Source organism: Papio anubis, chromosome 11 (genome assembly GCF_008728515.1).
Source record: "Papio anubis isolate 15944 chromosome 11, Panubis1.0, whole genome shotgun sequence".
In the NCBI taxonomy this organism is placed as follows: domain Eukaryota; kingdom Metazoa; phylum Chordata; class Mammalia; order Primates; family Cercopithecidae; genus Papio; species Papio anubis.
The window spans coordinates 36457517-36481028 of record NC_044986.1 but is presented as its reverse complement, the minus strand read 5'-3'; the positions used below and the strand labels follow the sequence as shown (position 1 = coordinate 36481028).

The window sequence follows — 23512 nt, the reverse complement described above, 5'->3', positions numbered from 1 at the left end:
TTATGGTGGTCCTTACAGCAGGGATATAAATAAGGGGAAATAAATGCCCTGGGCTGCCCTTAATCACCCACCCCCACCCCTTCCAGGCTCAACAGAGACACAAAAGGTCAGTCTTGTCGGGACACATATTGGTTTCAAGGCTAAAAGGAAGCCCAGAGGAACTGGGTTTCCAGAAGCGGCTTCTGGATGAGGAGGAGATCAGCAAGAGCAGGGCTACACAGCAGCAGAGATCCTCCCCAGATCGGAGGCCAAGGAGGAGGCCTGCGTGGCGGGTGGACACCCTGCTCCCCACCTGAACCTGGTGAAGACTGAGTTTCACTACTGTGAGAAGCAATCAGGTTTCCAGCATATCCCTCTAACCCTCAACTTGACACCTGTGTATGCCCATGAACAAAACATCTCCACATCCTCTGAGGGTTCACTGTCAGGAGATGGAGCTGACCCCCAAACCCAGGTAACCTGCCACCAGGGTATACCTGCCCCCCGCCGGCAGGAGATATAGGTCCAACCAGTGCAGCACCTGCCCCCACCCGCTCCAACCCACTGATAGGTCAGAGGGCGGCAGGCTGCTCTCAAAAAGCACTGATGATAGACCTGTCACCTCCCAAGAGGCAGGGCTACACTCATCCATCTTACGCAGACATCACTCCCAGGGTTCACAGTACCCAATACAGAGCCTGGCCCACAGGAGGCCCTCAGGAACTGTTGGATCAGTGGGTGGTGAGTAGCAGATGGAAGGTGAGGAGGAGTGAATACAGGGGTGGAGGAAGGTGGGGAGGAGTTGGGGGATAGATAGGTCTCTGGGTTTATAGGTGGGTTGGTAGATGTGTAAGTGGGGGGAGGGGGAGGGTTGATGAATGGGGGTGGGAGAGTGGATGGATAGGCAGGTGGTGAGTGGGTGGGGAGTGCTGGATGGGAGAATGGATGGGAGGGGATGGGGGATGGCGTGACAGGTCAGGAGTAGGGAGAGAGATGGGTGGGTTGACTGATGGATTGGTAGATAGTGGGAGGGTAGATGGGAGGTGAAGGGCAGTGGTTGATAACTAGGTGGATGGACAGATGGGTGGACGGATGGAGGAGGTGGGTGGGTGAGGAGGTGAGGGGTGGTATGTAAGGATGAGCTTTACTGTCAGACAGACTGGGGTTCACATTTGGCTTAGCCCCTTGGGTATGTCACAAACCCGCCGAGCTTGCATTTCTTTATCTACAAAATTCGGGAAGTGCTGACCTTGTAGAGATGTTCTGATGATGAAATCAGGTATATTTGTAAGTTGCTCAGCATAAGCCTGGCACACAATAACCTTCCATTCTTTCTAACCATTACTGTGATGATTGCAGTCCCTGAGACCTTTCATGAGGCCCTGGGAGAGCGAGGCAGTGAAGGATGTCATGGGGCAGGTTCACTTCTGCAATGGGGTGGGGGAAGAGGGTGTGCTCTCTTCTGAAGAGGTGTGAATGCTGCTGTGCAGAAACTCCAGCCCCACCCTCAATGGGGGCATCCCTGAGGAAGTACAAAATGCATCTGTAATTTCAGGGCACCAAGAAATGCCTCCAGGGCAGCATCACCTATTTGCTCCACGTTTGCTCTCCCCAGCCCGCTCAGGAAAGTGCCCAAGAGGACAGAAAGCAGATCTCCCACATCCTCAGCCCAGGCACTGACTGTGCCAAGGCCATGGCCCTCCTGCCCACCACATGCCAGCCTCCCTCCACAGCCTCCTCAGGGTGTCTCTGCAGCGGCACCTAAGCCCTTCAAGAAAAAAAAAAAAACCTGCTGGGGGAAGGTCCCTGCAAATTGAGGGGATGGTTGTGAGTTAAGAGTGGTGAGGTTGAGTTGGCACAAGGGACGGAGGAAGCCGACATCAACACGGGACACAGGTCCAGGTGCAGGTCACCCTGGGGCTGCACCACCCTCCAAAGTAGCCCCGATGTGGACTCATTTGACATTTCCTGGGCACCTCCCGCATGCCACAGCGTTCACATCTGACACAAGAGAGTGTCACAGCTCTCTTTGTCACATCAGTCCCATGAGGCAGCCAGCCCTTACTATCTGTATCTCACAGAAGAGCAAAGAGGCTCGGTTAAAGGAAGTGCTGCAACATCATATCACAGGCATTCACTTCACCTCAGACAACACAGGCTTTTCACTTCTTATTTAAAAACTGGGAGGTTTCCTACCATAAACATAACACACGCTTCTTAGAGAACATCTGGGCCACAGAAGAGCAAAAAGCCACCCACAGACAATCCCTGTTGGCATTTTCCAGGTATGTTTTCATGCGTTATTTAGAGTGATTTATCGAGTAGTCATATTGTCAATGCAGTTTGGAATCCTGGCTTTTGATATCAAACACATTTATCTACATTACTTGACATCTTTCAAAAAGGCCATTTTTGATGACTGTATAAATATTCCATCAAGTAGATACATCATCATTTACTTCATCATGCCCCCAGCGTTGGCCATATATGTTATTTCCATATTCTTTTCATTATTCTATATTTCAATATTCTAAATAATACAGCAACGAACACGTCTGTGCTCATGTTTTATTATTTCTTTAGGGCAGATCCCCAAATACGAGATTCCTAGGTCAAGGTTTAAGACCACTTTCAGGCTCTTCAGGGCCTCTAGAAGGCCTGGTGTCTAATTCCAACCCTATCATCAAGTTGCTCTGTGGTCCAAGGCAAATCACCTCTCTGAGCCATAGACCCTGCATGGGAAAGAAATGGACAGACTAACCCCACAGCAGGGGAAATATCAGTGCAGAATAACCCCTAACAGGATTTTAACTTCTGGAGGCCACACAGACAAAATCAACTGAAATGTGGGCTGTGCCACCACCTACAGACGGTGACCACGCCTTACCCAGCACATTTGGTCTCTCTCTAACCCATTTTCATGCTGATTTAGCATAACAGCCTGTGCATGAAAGTCCATAATTTGCTCCAGATGGGAAGGATTAGTAACAGATCCCTCCAAAGCAAAGGGGAGGTCAACAAGTGAGAGACCAGGAATGCCAGGCACTACCTTCTAAGGGAATAGGTCCCACCCCCAGCTCCCGAGATAGGGTGGACACCATCGTGTCACTGCACCAGTGGATCCCACAATCCCCGCCAACAGCTCACTGGTCTGGTGTGACCTCTTGACCTAAGATGGGCCAATCAGATTCTTTCTCCAAGAAACCCAGAGTTGGGGCCTAAGACACTGTGTGGATCTGAGCTCTGAGGTCACAGGAAGTAGGAGGCGAATTGGCACCATGGCTGACCCGAGTCATGATGGAACCGAGATGCTGCTGATGAGCCCAGAACACTGGTTTGCAGGGAAGAGCAGGACAATAAAGCAGATATTCAGAAAGAACTAGAAACGGCCCTCACATCTCAGTGGGGGTCCCTGGGAGGGCCAGCTGGATCTCACTTCCTGCTCCGGGAGCCTGGGAGCCTGCCAGCTGTGCCCCTACAAAACCCCACCTCCACCTTTACTATCACCAGCCGGCAGGGTATTCTGTTTCTGGAACCAAGCGTGCCGAGTGCTCCTTGGCCAGACCAACTCTGGGAGTTAACAGAGATACTTTAGAATGCCAGGTGCTCAGGTCAATAGAATGGGCCAGGGCGGATGCATACACAGTAATATTAGAAGAATATTAACAAGTAGATCTTTAAACACTCGCTCCTCTATCCTTCCCTATAACCATCTCCAAGGTGACCCGGTGAGTCCAGACACCAGGGACGAACAACCAGATGAATAAGGTTTGTTGAATCATTTCCCCCAGACAGTGCCTATTTTGAGATGGCCTGACCTGGAGGCCACCCAGTGCCTTGGCCTCAGTGGAAACTAAGCAGGGCACACTGTGTGGGAGTCCTCCCAGAGCCCTGCAGGACTGCAGGGCTTGCCTCTTGGTTTGCATGCCTTGCTTACAGATGAGGTTAAGAAATGTCAAGGGGAGAGCTAAGGAAAAGAGTCTGCCTTCACCCAAATCCTGCTATGCTCCTGGATGAGAAATGTTTCCTGCTAAGAGTTAAGGACCTGATGCGTGGAAAGAAAAGGCAGTAAGTGTTAGGGAGAAGTTCTGGCTCTAGAGCCTAGAAACACCCTCCAAAGGGCCACCAAGACTTCCACTGCCCCTCTGGAAGTCCCTCTGTTGGCTGCCAACCAGCCCCTTCCCCAAAGCAGCTGACCTGGGACCACTGCAATGAGGATACCCAATGTGTCTAGAGGCCTCTGCTCCCAGCCCCATAGGGTGCCAAGAGCAGATGTCACACAGACTGCTGTCCTCTGCAATGGCTTTTTGCTCCTTGAATTAATCTCCTTGTGCCAGCCTTTGGTATAGAATCTGGCTATTTAATACTCATTAAAATGTAGATGTCCTTTCCTCTAGGACTCCTGTAAAATATGAAACCATGAAGAGGGCGGGGCTAGGAGTCAGAGGGCTCCATCCTGACTCTCAGGAAGTCACTTCCTCTTTCCAACCAGTCCCACTGGCAGTAACACTGGGAGACATTGCTTGCCTCACGGCCACATGTGTCAGACAAGACATCAAGCACAGGAGCACCCACTTCACCGAGGGGCTATTTGCTCACCCTGAGTTATCAGGGGCATGATGGATGAACATCCGCTGAGGGCCAGCTGCAGGCTTGGTTATGTTACATGCACAGTCCCAGTTCACACGCCTGCTAGCCCTACCATGTACGGGTAACAGAAATGGGCTCTGAGCAGTTAAACCACCCAAAGTTATGCCTTGAAAAGCCCAGGACCACCTGACCCTTGACTTTCTGCTTCCCAGGCCACCTTCCATTTCAGGGGGGATCCAAGTTTCCCAGACACAGGCCAAGGAGGCAGCCAAGTTGTCACTTTCCTCAGGAAGGAACACAGGGGTGTGCAAGGCACCAAAGTCCAAAGAGAAGGGTGGACTCGAGTAAAGAAGGGTGGGAGTCCCCTGCAGAGCTATCCTTTACCCCCAAGGGCAGGTGGAAGGTTATGACAAAAGAAGTTAGCTCCCCCCTAAAAATGAATATGGCTGGAGATGATCTCAAGTAAAGGGCTGGAAGTTGGTGGATTCAGATTCACATGATGGGTCCTGGAGATTTTAAAATCAATGAGGGAGAGTGAAAGTGGGCACACAGAGCTTGATGGCAACTATACAGTATACATATGCCTCGATCCCAGCAAGGTGAAGGGCAGCGGATCACTATGGGAAGGAGAAGGGAGGCAAATCATGCCAGGAAAGCAAGGACAAAAGCTTGAAAGGTTAAGAGGACATAGGAGGGGAAAAGAATTGCACAACTGAGACCAAGAGAAAAGACATTCAAGACGAATTTTTGCAGAAAGGCAGAGCTGTAATAACACTTGCAAGTCAGCAGAGAAAGAACAGCAGAGAGAAAACAGGAGCTGCTGGGGCCAAGGCAGGGCAAGGCCAGCTGCCTGCATGTGGCCAGCAACAGCATGGTCCACATAGACCAGTGCATGGCCCACAGGTTCAACAGACATTACCACGGAGGCACCTGCTGGGAAGAATCTTCTGCCTTTCACAATGAAGTAGGGAAAAATCAATGCCTGGCACAGAATGGATTGGGCAACCTATCAGTTACAGGAAAACTGGAGAAGGCCCAACTCAAGCCCAAGGGTGGTGACAAAGACCAGCAAAAGAGATCATCACTAAAGGTCACTGTGGAGTGGTCTCCAGGCCAGGAGGAGGAAGCAACAGGAAGTGATCAGAAAGACCATTCCAACAGACTAAAAATTAGAGTTCCATTGTAAAGATAAAAGCTTGGCCAGTCACGGTGGCTCACACCTGTAATCCCAGCACTTTGGAAGGCTGAGGCTGGTGGATTGCTTGAGCCCAGGAGTTTGAGACCAGCCTGGGCAACATGGCAAAACCCTGTCTCTACAAAAAAATTTAAAAATTAGCCAGGCGTGGTAGTGCACACCTGGAATCCCAGCAACTCTGGAGGCTGAGGTGGGAGGATCGCTTGAGCCCAGAAGGTTGAGGCTGCAGTGAGACAAGATTGTGCAACTGTATTCAGCCTGGGTGACAGAGCAACATCTCATCTCAAAAATAAATAAAAGTTTGAAGGTAAGATCAACAACAAATTCTGGAGATCACTGGGCTTGGAGAGAGGTCTAGAAATCATGGCAGAGGCAGAAAGAACTAGCTGTGTTTAATCAGAGGAGACAAAATCAAGCCCCCGACTCTAGGAGCCCATGGTCAGACCCCTTAGCACTCAGGTAACCCTAGGTTGCCACCTCCCACCCAACCCACACCCCTCAGTCTTCCCTACACTGCTTATTATCCCTTTCTCTACCTAGGTACTGACCCATAAGTTCCTTCAGGGACGAACCAGTAGTGCTGTGCCAGGCATGCAGAAGGCCCCGCCAGTGGTTCTTAAGGTTATTAATGACAATAATTAAGGGAAATAAAAAACCTCACAACTCAAAATTCAAAAACCTGACAGCTCTTCAAAAGCTAGGTAGTTATAGAAAGCAAAGCTAAGAAAAATATAAGTTACTGGAGAGCAGATTCAGGGCCCAGAGTTAAAAATTTTCTAATTTACTTATTTGTCCAGCGATAGAGTTGATTGTTTGCAGAAGTGCTGAGCTCCCCATCACTAGAGGTAGCCAAGCAAAGACTGCGGTACCATATGCTAAGGAGCTGCAGAAAAGATTCCTTGGATAATCTAAAAGGTCTTGTCCAACTCAATTCCCATAAAATGAAATATATGGTAGAAAAATTACAGACACATGTGGCAAATCATGGTGCAGCAGAATTAGCAACTATCCTTTAAACTTGAAAGAAGTACACTGACAGCAAATAAAAATACGACCATGGTTAATAACCTTACAGACCTCATGACCCTAAAAGGTAGAAAGAACTGAAAACAGAAATAGGTTCAAGAAGGGCTTAGTTGAATGAATAAATATTCAGCTCCAGGCTGGTTACCAAAGGCGCAGTGAGAGACGTGTAAGAATGAGCCCCTGTAAAGGCTGGCATCACCATCCACAAGCGTGCCTGCTGGCAGAACACCCTTGTACCCACACCATCAGCGGCAGCTCACACATCTGGATGAACTGTGGGTTCTTCCAAGTGCTTGCGATGGAGAAATACCCTGCACAGCACTTTCCTACAGAAAGGGCCTGGCCTTTGATGCCCTGGACCATTCCTGCCAGGGGAGGAGCACGGGGTCAAGGTCATGAGAACATCCAGGCCCCACTGACCGAACACTGTGCCTCCCACAGGGTGAGAGACAAAACCACAGGGAGAACTTTCTGGCCACAGAACGTCACTCACAGTCTTGACAAAGCCTGGTTATTCTGGAACAGCAGTTCTGGTAACATGTGCAGCTGGTTTCGGTTCAGTCGCCTAAAAAAGAGAAGAAGAATTGGAAATTACCTAGACGGCCAGGAAATCCAAAGGACTTCTCAGAAAGCACCAGACGGATTCAGAAGCAGAATGTCCAGCGTTCAAATCCTAACAGGGTCCATGTGGCATCCCAGGGAAATTACCTTCTCTGGGCCTCAGTTCTTCATCTGTAAAGTGGAGATTCCACCACCCAGCATGTGGGGAGGATAAGAACAGAGCGTTTGTGGAAGCCCCTCACCAGCACCTCTCCTTCCACTATTTCTTCCCATAGCCGTCATCATCATCACTTCACATTTGCAAGCCCTGTGTGGTTTCTAAGGCACTGGTTCCAATGCTATCTCCCTCTGTGAGTTGGAAACCTGACTACACTTGAAATGGGAGACATACCCTAATGGCCACACAGCCCTGATTTCATCCACATTTGGTTTAACAGAGGTTTCCCTTTTTTTTATTGTTTGCTTTGGGTCTTTTTTCAAAATGAAAATAGCAGCCAGGCACGGTGGCTCACAACTGTAATCCCAGCACTTTGGGAGGCCAAGGCGGTGGGATCACCTGAGGTCAGGAGTTCGAGACCAGCCTGGCCAACATGGTGAAACCCCATCTCTACTAAAAATACAAAAATTAGCCAGGCGTGGTGGCAGGCACCTGTAATTCCAGCTACTCGGGATGCTGAGGCAGGAGAATCGCTTGAACGCAGGAGACAGAGTTTGCAGTGAGCCAAGATTGTGCTACTGCACTCCAGCCTAGACAACAGAGCAAAACTCTGTCTCAAAAAAACAAAGAAAAGAAAACAGCTTTATTGATTTTTTTTATCATAAATAAAAATGCATGCTCAGCCAGGCATGATGGTGTGCACCTGTAATCCCAGCAATTCGGGAGGCTGAGGTGGGAGAATCACTTGAACCAGGGAGGTGGAGGGTGCAGTAAGCTGAGGTCTCGCCACTGCACTCCAGCCTGGGCAACAGAGTGAGACTCTGTCTCAAAAAGAAAAAAAAAAAAGCATGTCAAATAGCTCCTGCCTGTAATCCCAACGCTTGGCGGGGCTGAATGAGAGGACTGCTCGAGGCCAGGGGCTTCAGATTTGCATGGGTAACAAAGAGAAATAACAAAGAGAAACCTCATCTCTACAAAAAAATACAAAAAAACTAACTGGGAAAGTAGCCCAGGCCTGTAGCCCCAGGGGTGTCTGAGGGGTCTTAGGACCAATCCCCCATGGATACCAAGGGACAACTGTATGATAAGCCATCTCAGCCAAAAGCTTTCTTCCAGAGGGAAGGGGAAAACCTTAATTCCACGTAGCCAGCAGTAACTGGTCTGTGGTTACCTCCTAGAAGGTCGTCCTTCATCTAATATGTGAGAAAGGCCATTGCCACCACATTGGGCACTGCCATGTTCCCCATGGTACAGACAATTAAATCAACTTTTGGAGACCCACTGGAAGTTTACTTTTAAGGGCAGGCTCCTAGGGAAACACTTCATTGCCTTGGGGGGAAAGAAAACACCAATACAATCCTTAAAGCAACAGGAGTAGACATCAGATAGCTCCAAATTCTTTATCCTTGGTCCAGTAAATTAATCCTGTATTTACACTGACTGATAACCACTGGTTTAGTTTTGTTTTCCCCCCAAGACTTTCTCATTTTTCTGACTTCCGCTTCTGAAAATTATTTAGGAGGAAAATGATTCGATGCCTAGCTTAAAATGGAAAATTAAAGGACACTAAAGAAGGGGCTCCACATGGCGAGGGACATGAAGGTTACTGAGAATGGTAACAGTACTCGTGGCCACCGTCATAATCAGCCCTTACTATGTGCCAGGCAAACGGCAAACGCATTAGGGGCATGAGCTCATCGCAGGCGGGAAAGCAGAGCATAAAGGTGGGCCTCTTTCTCCTGAAAGTGACAACAGCACTTTGCATTCATGCACTCACCCTGTGACTCCCAACAAACACCCCCCACAAAGGTTTCCTGCCACCACTTTGCCACGTGGCTTGGCTCTTCATAGGTACCCAAGATAGGTTTGCTGACTTTGTTGAGTTGCTCATCTTTGAAAGATGAGAGAATAGGGACACCAAGACGTAAGTGACTCGCCCAAGCCATTACTGAATGGTAGATGTGGGATCCTGAAGCTTGCCTTTCTCTGCTCCCCATCCTGGCTGCTCCCATGGTACGATCCTGGCCACTGTACGGTGCCAGGCCGGTTCCCAGAGTGACCGGGCACACTCCACTCCTCTCCAGCTGCAGACCCGCTGAGGCCACAATGTCCTGATCCCTCACGGCCAGCTCAACTGCACACTGCTGCATCTACACTGGAGTTTGTAACTGCTCACAAGAACCAGTTATGTCCACTCCCAAACCTGTTTATGCCAGAGGCACTTGTCATTCTAACTCTGTAATTTAATTACTATTATATAAATGAATAAAATGCTAGTGGAAAAAGAATCATCTCTATGAAAACTAAGTGGAATGCTTTAGAAAGATTCGATGAAAGGAAAGCCGATAATTAAACGGCTCTTGAATTAAGTAAAAGACGGTGGCGGAGGGGGGTGGGCGTCACTTTAAAAATCAGGACTACTTCCCCAGATTGCTCCCAAGGCCCTTTGGAAAATCTCTCTCCACCTTCTAAAAACCAAAACCAAAAATCATAAACATGGTATATGTGTGTGGTTTAGGCGAGGCAAACAACACAGAAAGAACTCCAGTGTTTCACACCAAAGAGAAAGACCTCGGCCAAAAAAAAAGAAGAGGGGTTAGTAAATGCACATTTCCATGTTTTAACATCAAATGAAATGTCTAAGGTGTGTGTGGGGTTTTGTGGTTGTTGTTGCTGTTTTTGAGACAGAGTCTTGCTCTGTCGCCCAGGCTGGACTGCAGCAGCATGATCTCGGCTCACCGCAACCTCTGCCTCCTGGGTTCAAGTGATTCTCCTGCCAGAGCCTCTGGAGTAGCTGGGATTACAGGCATGTACCACTGTGCCTGGCTAATTTGCATATTTTTAGTACAGGCAGGGTTTCACCATGTTGGCCAGGCTGGTCTCAAACTCCTGACCTCAAGTGATCCACGCCCCACCTTGGCCTCCCAAAGTGCTGGGATTACAGGCATGAGCCACGGCGCCTGGCTGGTATGTGTGGTTTTTAATGACTCTGCACTTTAATCACCTTTTACGATTAACTGATGCAACACTGGTCTCCAACAACTCAGTGGGAGGCCACTGAACTGACCACTCCGGAAGGTGCCTGCAGGGCTGAAGTTGCCACTCACCCACTGGGGTCATGTCTCGACCCCCCAGACGCTTTCCCTCCTCCCCTCCTTCCCGGCACCGGAGGTGGAGCCAGGTTGGGTCAGGTCCAGATCAGCCCCTCATAGCCAGGTCATTAACATGTATTTTGTTTTAAGTCTTCTAAAGAAAACAAATGCAGCATTTGACATCTGGTCTAGCTGTGGGCTTCTTATCATTTTGTTTGAGGCCTGGATGTGGAGCACAAAAGAAAGATCGCCTTGCTTTCTTCCAGGCTGTAGGAGGGCAAAGAGGCAATCGTATTCTTTTCCTTTTATTTAATATCTTATTTTCTTTAATATAAAAATGAAAGGGCTGGGCACAACAGATCAGGCCTGTAATCCCAGCACTTTGGGAGGCTGAGGCGGGCGGATCTCCTGAGGTCAGGAGTTCAAGACCAGCCTGCCCAACATGGTAAAACATACTAAAACAACAGTTTTAGTTGGTTTTTTCAGTTGGTTTTTTTTTAGTTTTAGGCTCTACTAAAAATATAAAAAATTAGCTGGGCGTGGTGGCAGGCACCTGTAATCCCAGCTACTCGGGAGGCTGAGGTAGGAGAATCGCTTGAACCCAGGAGGCGGAGATTGCAGTGAGTCGAGATCATGCCACTGCACTCCAGCCCGGGCAACAAGAGTGAAACTCTGTCTCAAAAAAAAAAAACAAAACAAAACAGAAAGGTGAGGTATCAGGTCATCTTCATTAAGAGCTCAGACTTTGAAGGCAAAATGATCTGGGTTCTAATCCCTTCTTCTGCACAACTGGGGACAAGTGACTTAATCTCTGTGTACCTCTCTTTCTCATCTGTGAAATACCACTTAGAGCAGTGTTGTTTTAAGGATTAAATGAGATAATATAAGGCAAAGAGCTGCCCCAGGTGCCTGGCATAGAGTGGTGGTAGCTATAATCATAATAATAAACTTGTCATAAGAAAATTGATTAAAAGAGAAAGACACAAAGAATAAAAATAAAGTTCCCTATAATCCACCACTCACTATAATGAGAGTCAGTGGTTCCAGTTGTCTTCTTCCTCCTGTATTCTATCCACATGCAAATTGATTTTAGTAATACTATTGTCATTTTCTATCTTTTCCATTTAACATTATATTGCAAGCACATTCCCATGGCCTTAACTGTTCTTCAGAAATGTGATTTTATATCTTATGTATCCACTAGAATGAATTTCCAATTTTTTTCTATTGAAATAATGTGCAATGGCTGGGTGCGGTGGCTCATGCCTGTAATCCTAGCACTTTGGGAGGCTGAGGCAGGTGGATCACCTGAGGTCAGGAGTTCAAGACCAGCCTCGCCAACATGGTGAAACCCCATCTCTACTAAAAACACAAAAACAATTAGCCAGGCGTGGTGGCGTGCACCTGTAGTCCCAGCTACTCGGGAGGCTGAGACAGGAGAATCGTTTGAACCCGGGAGGTGGAGGTTGTGGTGAGCCGAGATCATGCCACTGCACTCCAGCCTGATAGACACAGCAAGACTTGGTCTCAAAAATAAATAAATAAATAAACAAACAAACAAATAAATAATAAAATGCAATTTATATCCTGATATATAATTTTTAGCCATGTCTCTGATTATTTCCTTAAAATAAAACGGACTTTCTGGTTCAAAGAGCATGAACTTTAGGACTCTTAACACCTACATACAGCCAGTCCACTTTCAGAAGGAAGCGATTGGCGACCACCGTGACTATGAGTGCCCATCCCCCACCTCACCCTGCCATGTTTCTTTTTTTCATCGTTGCCAAACTGAAATGCAAAACTTGATCAAGACCCATTTTCAAACTTAAAAGCCCTATTCAGCAACAAACCATGTGAATCAGAACACGCCTCCACCTTCACATTTCTGGACTGTGGCCCTGTGCACCTAAGACACCAATCTCCCAGGGCTTCCCTGATGGGTCCCCTTGGCACACCACGGCTTCCTTTAAGGACACACAAATCAATGAACAGCAGTTATGTCAGGATGAGATGACAGGAAGAAATTTCACTTCCTCTGTATTATTATGTAAATTTTTTGCCATCACATATCTTCAGGGAACAACAACAGGGACAGTTGCATGGAGAATGTGGGGTGGGGACCCACTCCAGGTTTCTCTGTGACCATGCCTTGTGATCACTTTCACAGCTGCAGCTGCTCCTGGCTCCATCCGCTGGTGGAGGCAGGCTGGGCGTGGGGTCCCCTCCTCTGAGTGCCCCTCATCCCCGGCAGCAGCTTGGCCTGCCAGTTCCCTCACGTGCCAGCCCCCCGCCCTCCTGGCCCGCACCCTGCCAGGACTCACAGCCGCTCCAGCTCCTTCATGTCATCAAAAGCCCCGCGTTCCACTGCTCCAATCTGGTTCTCCATCAGCTGCCTGGGGAAGCAAAGAGACAAGGACAGCTACAGGGTGTGGGACAAGGGCTGCTAGCAACAGCTGGCATGACGGAGGGGCAGAGGCAACCTCTGCCAGGGCAGCATTGGCAAGGGAGTAAGACAGGAGCCATGCCCAAGCCTCACACAGGCCTACGCCTGGCCTGAGCAGACCCAATTTCCTTACACCTTTGCAAATTCGCCGACATGGGCTCCTCAGGGCTCCCAGCATCTTACCTCACTGCAAAATACACTTGCAACCCCCAACCCTCTGAAGTTGCCTGCCAGGGCAGAAGGCCGCGGGGCACCCGAGCACCATGTCTCCGCTCCAATCAGGCTCCAGGGAGCGAGGCCCAGCAGCAGGCAGCACAGGCTGGCTTGAGCTGCTGGCGCACGTGCCCTGGCCTCTTTGGGCCCTGAAGGCACATGTCCAAGGGACAGAACAGGGGGGACCGGCCAGTATCAGGGGGAGGGGAGCCTGTGCCAACTGGGCAGAGCCCACACAGGCAGCAACACACTCTACAATTGGCAGACAACACCCTCTCTGCCTGTACCCCCACCCCGACTGGCCCCATCTGCTGAAGACAAGAGTGGGGTGCCCACGCCAACTGAACCACCTGGCTCTGTGGGACTCTGCGTCCCCTTGCCGCCAACGTGCCCTGAAACCCAGAGCATCCGGCTGGTGGGGCAGCATTTTTCACCAACAGATTGACTGTTGCCTGATAACTTTTGAGATAGTCAAGTATGTTTTTCCCACTGCATCTGTCCCTCTCCACCCGCAAGCAGGTGGCTTGCGTGCCCCTGCATGGGCCTCAGATGACGTTGGGGGCAGGGCGGGGGGGGGGGGGAAACGCCACCAGACACTTCTCTTTCTCTGCTTTGTTTCCAAAAGCCTGAAGTGTGAGAGGCTCCCTCTGGAGGCCTGGGGGCAGAGGGGAGGGGAATCCCTGGAGAGAGTGTGGGCTTCCCCAGACTCAGAAGGGACACACCCAGAGCCTGGGAAGGGGCAGAGGTCAGGGGGTTCTGGAGCAGATCCCTACCCAGCGGCTTGTCAGCTCTGACCTCAGAGACGGTTGGTCATGAGGTCCCTGCTCCTCCAAAGACCCTCAGAACTGCAGAGGCGGGAGTTCTGAAAGAACTGAGGTCCTAGGATCCCTGCACTACCCCGAGAGCACAGGACGTCGGATCTTACGACGAGTTAAGACTCAAGACTGAACATCACCCCACCCGACACCCCTCAGGATGTCTTGCCAAGACCGACTCCACAGTGGAGGGGCCCAGCCAGTCCACCACCCTACCACCCACAGCCAGGGCCCTGCCCAGGACCACCGTGGCACTGCCGGGGGTGGGGTGGGAGGGAGCACCCCATACTCACAGCACCCGCAGCTGCTTGAGCCCCACAAAGTCATTCTTGTGGATCCGAGTGATGTTGTTGCCATTGAGTTCCCTGGAGGAAGAAGGAGAGAAGGAAGCAGTGAAGTGAGCAGGGTGAGCCCCCAGGCCAGGGGCTCTGCTCCAGGTGCCCGCCCCCCTGGATCAGCCAGTCATCTCATCAGTGGGGCTGGGGGCTTCTGTGAGTTGAGTCTGTGTCGAGGCCCAACAAGCTGGGCCCTCTTTGCAGCTGACGTCCAACCCGCTGGAACTGCAGGGCACAGGGCGCATCACTGGGAGTGCTGTGGAAACCGAAAACGTGGTTTCTGCCACTAATGCAGCTCGGTCTAGTTGGAGAGATGAGACATTCACCCAGGGAAGAATGTGGAAACTAGTCAAGGAGAGAGGCTATTCAGGTAGAATCCTCGCTAAGCCTCAGTTTCCTTATCTATAAAATGGGGACGACAACTGTGTCTAACTTACAGGGTCAGCACAGGGTAAAAGCAAGTAAAGGGCATAGCCTGCGCTTGCAAAGGGCCCCATGGGGACACCAGTGTTATCGTCTGGTGGCACTGGCTCCTGCGAGCTGTCCATATTCTGAGCAGGAGACAGCAAGGAGGGCCAGGCAATTTTAAAGGACTGAGGAAACGGAACTCAAGCTGAGGCTCCAAGACAAGGAAGAACTGCACACGACCGGGAGGGAGCAGATGTGCCCCAAGGACCACACTGCATCAGGCCTGGAGTAGCTGAGGGGTGAAGCGGGCAGCAGACAACCAGAGAGTTGGAAGCTGTGAGAAGCAGGGCTGGGGGAAGGCGGGCCAGATTACAGAAGGCTGGAGAGAGCAAGCAGAGAAGAAACCGAGGGCCAGCGGAGGCTCTGGGTCAGGGGGATGGGGGGCCTGCCAGGAGGCCAGTCCTGCAGCAGTGAGCAGGAGGGTGGCCAGGAAGGGAGGCCACCCCCACCATCTGGGTCCTGGGGCCAGGCCTACAGCTCCTCCTCTCACCCCATGCCGGGCTGCCGGGCCCCTCCTTCCTTCCAAGGCCACCTTGGACCCACCTGAAGAGCTGTCTGCCCCACCCAGCCTCACTCAGCCTCACCAAGGCAGGCCATTCCAGGAGTGAGGCTCTCCCTACCCCAGAAAGCTCCCCCACTGAGCCCCACACAGCAGAATCTCCCTCAGGCCTCACTCCAGCTGTCCCCTCTGCCATCTATCTCCCTGGGGCAGCTCCCGCTTGCCTCCACCTCTTCCTCAACACTGTCATGTTCACACATGCACATGCGCAGGCGCACACACACGCCCCATGTTCACCTGCAGCCCAGTCTTCTCACTTAGCCAACTTTAGTCAAAAGTTCTGGGTATGGCCAAGAGCTCAACCCAAGTCCAAGCTACTTTGAGAAACAAAGTCCCTGTCCTCCAGGAGTTTAGAAATTGTTTGGTCTGGCCGGATGCAGCGGCTCACACTTGTAATCCCAGGACTTTGGGAGGCTGAGGCAGGTGGATCACCTGAGGTCAGGAGTTCAAGACCAGCCTGGCCAACATGGTGAAACCCCATCTCTACTAAAAATACAAAAAAATTAGTCAGGCATGGTGGCGGGCACCTGTAATCCCAGTTACTCAGGAGACTGAGGCAGGATAATCACTTGAACCCGGGAGGTGGAGGTTGAAGTGAGCTGAGACCGTGCCATTGCACTCCAGCCTGGGCAACAAGAACGAAACTCCATTGAAAGAAAGAAAGAGAGAAAGAGAGAGAGAGAAAAAGAGAGAGAGAGAGAAAGGAAGGAAGGAAGGAAGGAAGGAAGGAAGGAAGGAAGGAAGGAAGGAAGGAAGGAAGGAAGGAAGGAAGGAGTTTGGTCTGGGTGATGTTCTAGGGTTGCTTCCACTAAGATCAACAACACATGGATTCCTTTTCTGCACCATCTAGGAACTGGAGTTACGCACACCTTCACACCATGCAGAAAAATAGTAACTGTGCTCATCTTACAGATGAGAATGGCTCTAAGAGGCTAGGTGCCTTCCCAAGGTCACCTGCTGGTAATTGACAGAACAGAAATCTGAACCCACGGCCATCTGACCCACGGGCCAGGCTTTTTCTACCAGGTCAGGCTGTCTCAACATTCAACGCATCCTCTCGCTGCCCGTTCCGTGGGCCTAGCTCCTGATCCTCAGAAGCAGCTGCAAAAACTCATTCCCTGCTCCTCATCACTTTCCTAACAGGATCTCTCAGAGGGGCCTGAGGCCTTTCCAAGCTAACACAAGCTATTGGTGAGAGCCCCTGACTGAGCCGCCTCCCCACCCTAAATGCTGCAGGGACACCTTCTCCAAATGAGATGGCTCTGCTCAATGTAAAGGTCATTTTTCAATGAACTAAATATTATTTCCTGAAACAGCCACTCTGAGCCTCACTGTGTTGCACCCCAACCTGCTCCCTCTGTACCCCGGCCTTTCTTCAAATACTGAGAATGTCATCATGAAGCCCTTTAAAAGTGGTTCTCTTCCCAAGCAGGGCTGGTTTTCTTTGGGTTGAAATGTTTATCCCCAAACCTAAACCCAAAAGGCATTTTTGGTTGTTGTTTTTCTATTATAAAAATATGTCAGCATTGACTATAAGAGGAAAAATCTTAAACAAGTTAAATGGACATTAGTAGAGCATTGCTTGGTTGAATTCAGCACATCTGCGAAACTGCCATCTGTCATGCAGCCATTTAAAACGGCACAGATCTGCTTGTCTTGACAAAGAAAGTTGTGCATGACACAGAATATGGGAAAAGGTCACAAGACAACCCTTTTCTACGAACCTGCTTGATATGGTTTGGCTGTGTCCCCACCCAAATCTCATCTTGAATTGTAGCTCCCATAATCCCCATGTGTCATAGGAGGGACGCGGTGGGAGGTAATTGAATTGTCTGAGCAGGTCTTTCCCGTGCTGTTCTCGTGATAGTGAATAAGTCTCACGAGATCTGATGATTTTATAAAGGACCGTTCTCCTGCACTTCTCCTTGCTCCCACCATGTGAAGAAGGATGTGTTTGCTTCCCCTTCCACCATGATTGTAAGTTTCCTGAGGCCTCCCTAGCCATGTGGAACTGTGAGTCAATTAAACCTCTATCCTTTATGAATTACCCAGTCTCAGCTATGTCTTTATTAGCAGTGTGAGAATGGACTAACACACTGCTTATGTAGAAACACACACACACACACACACACACACGAATACAGAATGAGCTGGGGGCTGTGTGTCACATAGTAATGGCTGTCACCGCTAAGTGGTAGGACTCAAGGTGACCTCAGTTTCTTTTTTATACTTTTCTGCAGTGTTATTTTTTTAAAGACATCTGTTTTTATAAACAAACATAATATCCAACATATAATATCCATAATAGCCAACATATAAATAAAAGTTACTGCATATAAAAATAAGAGTGCTATGCACATTACTGAATATTTTTCCATTTCCAAAACAAAGAAAAAAATGAAAGTCATACGTAATCCCATCACTAAGAAATAACTCCTTTTAATGTTCTGAAATATTTGCCCTCAAGCCTGTTTTTGTTGGAAACTACTTTTATATACTTAAGATAATTCAACAAATGTTTACAGAAGACTTACTATGTGCAAAGTGTTTTGCAAGGTTCTGAAGAGGATGAATGAGACATAAATGTTACCCTTTCCTTCTACAATATCATACGCTGTGTGTTTTCCACCTAAGATTCCGATCGGCCATGAAGTGTCCCTTCATTTGGATATATCAAGTTACTGGACCACTCCCTCCCTGATTCCCTGTGACTGGTATCCCTGGGCTGGTTAGATATTGTCCAAATATAAATTATTGCATAAAGGTTGATGAGCATTTGGGAGGAATACATTCCTGTAAATGCAATTACTTGGTCAAAATCATGAAAAATCTGATGAATTTTACATATCATTCATCACTCATTCCTTTTCTTTTTTTTTTTTTTTTTTTTTTTTTGAGACAGAGTCTCGCGCTGTGTCACCCAGGCTGGAGTGCAGTGGCGCGATCTCGGCTCACTGCAAGCTCCGCCTCTCAGGTTCACGCCATTCTCCTGCCTCAGCCTCCGAGTAGCTGGGACTACAGGCGCCCGCCACCACGCCCGGCTAGTTTTTTTGTATTTTTAGTAGAGACGGGGTTTCACCATGTTAGCCAGGATGGTCTCGATCTCCTGACCTCGTGATCCACCCGCCTCGGCCTCCCAAAGTGCTGGGATTACAGGCTTGAGCCACCGCGCCCGGCCCACTCATTCCTTTTCACGGCAACTAAAGCAATTGACTATGATAATTATTCCCATTTCACAGATGGCAAAATTGAGGCAAAGACAAACACTGACTTATCTTAACAAGGCAGGACCCAAAATGGAACTCAAGAATCCCTGAGGATGGAATTCCCACTAAGGCAGGACAGAGGTGGAGAGGACATTCTGATGACACCCCACATTAGCACACCTCTCTTCTTACCCTTTTGTACCAGCCCCCACAGTGCAGGTGCAGGGGTGCATTCCTTAGTCCCACTCCTGTTTCTCACTTCCTACACCCCACTCCACACAAGACCTAAGACAAGCAGGGAGAAAAAGACAACGGCACAGACAGCAAGGCAAGCACAGCCTCTCCCTTGGGGACCCTGCTTCCGGGACAGAATGTCAAAAGAGGCCCAAGCCCATCCCAGCCTGCCCCCATCAGCCTTGCTGTCTAACGCAGAGCTTAATGCCTCCTCTCAGGGGAGAGCCCCTCACCCCAGCCTGCAGTCTGAGAGCTCTCACTAAGCTCCCAGGTCTGACGGCTGCTGCCTAAGGAGGTATTATTGCCACTTAGGCTGAGAAAGTGACCTCCACGGGGTAGCCCACCCTCTCTCCCACCAGGATCAAGTTCACAACCTAAGCCAGCTACTTCCCCTCATCAAAGGTTGCTAGAATAAGGCAAGGAGGACATTTTCCTGTCGCATCTGATTCCTCCAATGGGAGGTCCTCAATGTTGCCACGGAATCCCCTCCCCCAGCAAGCTGCCAGGGGAGACTGGGAGATGCTGCTAGGACCTTAAGCCCAGGGCAGCCAGGACAGCTGGTGGAGTGGGCCCACTCGGGCAGGTCCCAGCCTCAAGTCTCAGGAAGATCCCAAGATCCAGAGCCCACCTGGGCTCCCTGAGGTTTTGCCACTAGAGCCCATACCTGCCACTTCTTCCTGGGCACCAACTGTGTTCAGGCTCCAGGCTCTGACCCTAAGCATGCTTCATCTCATTTCACTCTCATTTCACAACCTATAACGGCAGTCATACGCTCTCCAACTTGCTGAGGAGGAAACGGAGGCACGGATGCATGAAGCAACTTGCATGGTGCTACACGGCTAATAAGTGGTGGGGCAGGATCAGACCCCAGCCAGTGTGATTCCACGTTCTGTCTCCTACGTCACAAGTCCTCATGTTGCTGGACTCTCCCTCTGTCCCCTCATCCCATGCCCTCACCTCGAGTGGCTATGCCTTGGACAGAGCTGAAGAACATAACTTGAGGGCTTTGTAGAGGACACGGCTGCACTGGGGCTCCGTAATGAAACCATGTGCTCTGCCTACACAACAATTTCGGGGGCTCCCCCGCCAGGCTGAGCTAAGTGTTCTTAGTCGCCAAGAGTGTGGGCTCTGGAGCCAGACCATCCGGCTTCAAATTCCTGCTCCACCATTACACTGGCTGTGTGACCTTGGGCACGTAAGTTAGCTTTTCTATGCCTCAGTTTCCCCATTTATAAAATGAGGATGATGGTAAGACCCACCACTTGGAGATGTGGTGAAGTTTAAATGTCTTGATATTTCTAAAACACAAGAATAATGCCCGGCACACAATTCGTGCTCTCTACAGCATTATTACCTGCTGCGATTATCTTGACTACTGCCACTGCTGTGATTTTCCTCCAGGACTATGGCTCCACCAGGAGGTGGCGTCCCCTGGCTCAGCTCCAGCCGGTGCTGGACTGGCAGGGCCAAGTTGAACTGGGAAGAGTCACTCACTTCCCTGCAGGACCCAGGAAGCTGAAGACCAGGGAAGACACCCTAAGACAGTTCTCCCTCTTCCAAAAGTCATGAGTTTACACCCATCCTTCTCCCCAAGGAGGAAAAATGCTCAGTGGCAAACGGCCCTGATTTCCCTCCGTTCCTGTGTGGTCCTAGCCTAAAAGGAAAACCTCGGTGGCAAAAGATTTTGGAGAAAATCCTCCGAAGCAAAGTTACCAAGGAAAAAACAAAAACACATAAGGATGTCTTGAATCCTCTCAGGAAACAAGAATTTGATCCCCAGTCTCTGGGTATTTGTGAGGAACCAAAAGAAACCCTGGGATTTCCTGGGGCTGCAGGAATAAACTCCCTGGGCCCCTCATGGGCTGTTCTGGGGGCTCCTGGCGCCAGCTTCGCAATTTCTCACCCTGGAGCTCCAGCCACTCCTGTTACCTCAGGGACTAGAACGTTCCTTCCTCATCACAGCCTGTGGTGGATGGCTCACCACCTTGTGGTGAAAGGTGAGAGGCTTACCCTTCCTGCAGGGAAGAAAGAAAGAAAAAGAAAGAAAGAAAGGAGAGAGAGAAAGAAAGAAAGAAACAAACAAACAAAGAACGAACGAACGAACGCACGCTATCACCGAATAAGACAAGCCTGCTCGGGAATGGTACACCCAGCTCTTTGCTTTGAAATCTTACCCTGGCCGAGGCTGCGGCGCTGAGAGTCTACAGAGTCAGACAGAGAGAACGGAGGAAAGAAAGAAATTCCCTCCCCAGCCACTGCCCAGACAGCAGTAAAGGGGCCCACAGAGGCCTAACACCCCAACCTGCAGGCTGGCCCGGGTGCATTTCCCACATCCCACCCGCCAGCTTCCACACCCGCCCCACGCCTCTGTCCTCGAGCCCGAACCCTGCAGCGCTGCCTCACAGGCTCCCCACGTTCACCTTGGCCCCCCTCCAATCTGCTCTCCAAGCCACAGCCAGAGTGGTCTTTTCAAGATGCAAATCTGATCATGTCACTCTGCACTTAAAGCCTTCAATGGATCTCCATTGCTCTTGGAATCAAGACAAATCTTCTTAGTGGCCGGGCGCGGTGGCTCATGCCTGTAATCCCAGGACTTTGGGAGGCTGAGGCAAGTGGATCACCTGAGGTCAGGAGTTAGAGACCAGCCTGGCCAACATGGCAAAACCTGTCTCTACTAAAAATACAAAAATTAGCAGGGCATGGTGGCAGGTGCCTGTAATCCCAGCTACTTGGGAGGCTGAGGCAGGAAAATTGCTTGAACCCAGGAGGCGGAGGTTGTAGTGAGTCAAGATTATGCCACTGCACTCCAGCCTGGGTGACAGGGCAAAACTCCACCTTACCAAAAAAAAAAAAAAAAAAATCTACTTACCGTGAACTACAAGCTCCTGAGTGGTCTGTTCTGTGCCCACCAACCCAGCCCGCCCCATGCTCCTTCTGACTTCCTACTCCCTCTGCCTAGAATGCTCCTTCCTTCCTCTTTGCCTATGAACTCCAATTGGCAAACCTTCCTATCACAGGCCCACAGAGCGCCCTGACCCTCTCCTTTGTAGCACAAATCAGAGCCAATTGTTTTTTGTTTTTGTTTTTGTTTTGTTTTTGAGATAGAATCTGTCACCCAGGCCAGAGTGCAGTGGTGTAATCTCAGCTCACTGCAACCTCTACCTCCCAGGCTGAAGCTATTCTCAGGTACCTACCACCATACCCAGCTACATTTTTTTGCATTTTTAGTAGAGGCAGGGTTTCACCATGTTGGCCAGGCTGGTCTCCAACTCCTGACCTCAAATGATCCAACTGCCTCGGCCTCCCAAAGTGCTGGGATTACAAGCCTGAGCCACCTCCCCCAGTCAGAGTCAATTTATACTGATTTGGAGGATTCCCTGACTGATGTCCCAGCCTCCACATGAGATTAGAAGCAACCTGGGGACACAGACTATGTTTTATTGCTATTGTACACCCAGGGTGCAACACAGAACATGGCACATGATAGATGTTTCAATAAGTATTTCTTGAATACAGGAAAGAATTTGCATTAAAATTGACATTTTAAATAGCATTAGTTGAGCAGGTTTTCCATGTTTCTTTGTCTCCCTACTCCAAAAATAAACACACACACATTAAGAAATGCTCTCCCCAGCCAGGCATGACAGCTCACTCCTATAATCCTAGTGCTTTGGGACTCCAAGAGAGGAGAATTGCTTGAGATCATCCTGGGTGACACAGCAAGACCCCATCTCTACAAATAAAATTTTATTTTAATTAGCCAGGCATGGTCATCTCAGCTACTTGGGAGGCTGAGGTAGGAGGATCACTTGAGCCCAGGAGGTTGAGGCTGCAATGAGCTACGATTGCACCACTATACTACAGCCTGGGCAAGAGAGCAAGAACCCTGCTAAAAGAAAAAGAAAAAAAGAAAGAGAGAGAGAGAAAGGAGGGAGGGAGAGGGAGAGAGAGAGAGAGAAATTTAGAAAGAGAGAAATAGGAAAAGAAATGTTCTCCCCAAATGGACATCACCCCAAAAGAGCTCCACGCAGAGGATGCTCCCATGTTACCAACAACTTCCTCTCTTCCAGGTCCTTCCATTCTCATAAGTGAGCCCAATATGAGCAAGGAAATCGCGTCCTTAGGGTCCAAGCTGCTAAGTGAGACAGCTGGGTGATTCCAGACACCCTCAGGAGGAAAGAGGAAAGGACGGGTTGTCTTCCTCCTGCTCGGGGGTGGTCTCAGTCTTCAGGAGAGCCAGGGTAGCCGGTGGAATGGGGCAGGTCCCTTCCACGGGGCAGCACTGGCCTGGCTGCTTCATAAACATGAGCTCCACGTACTTCTCACAACATCCCTTGGAAGTAGGCGTCTTTCTCATCACCTTACAGATGAGGAAATGGAGCCTACAGGTTGAGTGTCAGAGCTGGGAAGCCAATCCAAGTGGTTCAGTCTTTGGGCCAAATAACTCAGGCCTTGAAGGCACAGGCCTGGGCTGGAATCCCAGCTCCACCCTTTTTTTTTTTTTTTTTTTTTAACACAGGGTCCCACTCTGTAGCCCAGGCTAGAGAGCAGGGGCATGATCACAGCTCACTGCAGCCTTGACCGCCCAGGCTCAAGAAGGGGTAACAAGGATCTGAGCAAAGCCAGCATTGGCCTC

The 23512-nt window shown here is 49.9% G+C and overlaps 1 protein-coding gene across 2 annotated transcripts in view; it reads right to left on the bottom strand.

The window, feature by feature from the left end:
* Positions 1-23512, bottom strand: part of SLIT1 (slit guidance ligand 1) — a 188442-nt gene that overhangs the window by 151695 nt on the left and 13235 nt on the right. For both annotated transcript variants that reach the window (XM_003904064.5, XM_009215076.4), the window contains exons 2-4: positions 14368-14439; positions 12925-12996; positions 7284-7355 (exon numbers count right to left, since the gene is read on the bottom strand). In XM_003904064.5, coding sequence (XP_003904113.3) covers positions 7284-7355; positions 12925-12996; positions 14368-14439 — 216 coding nt within the window. The remainder of the gene's footprint in view (positions 1-7283; positions 7356-12924; positions 12997-14367; positions 14440-23512) is intronic.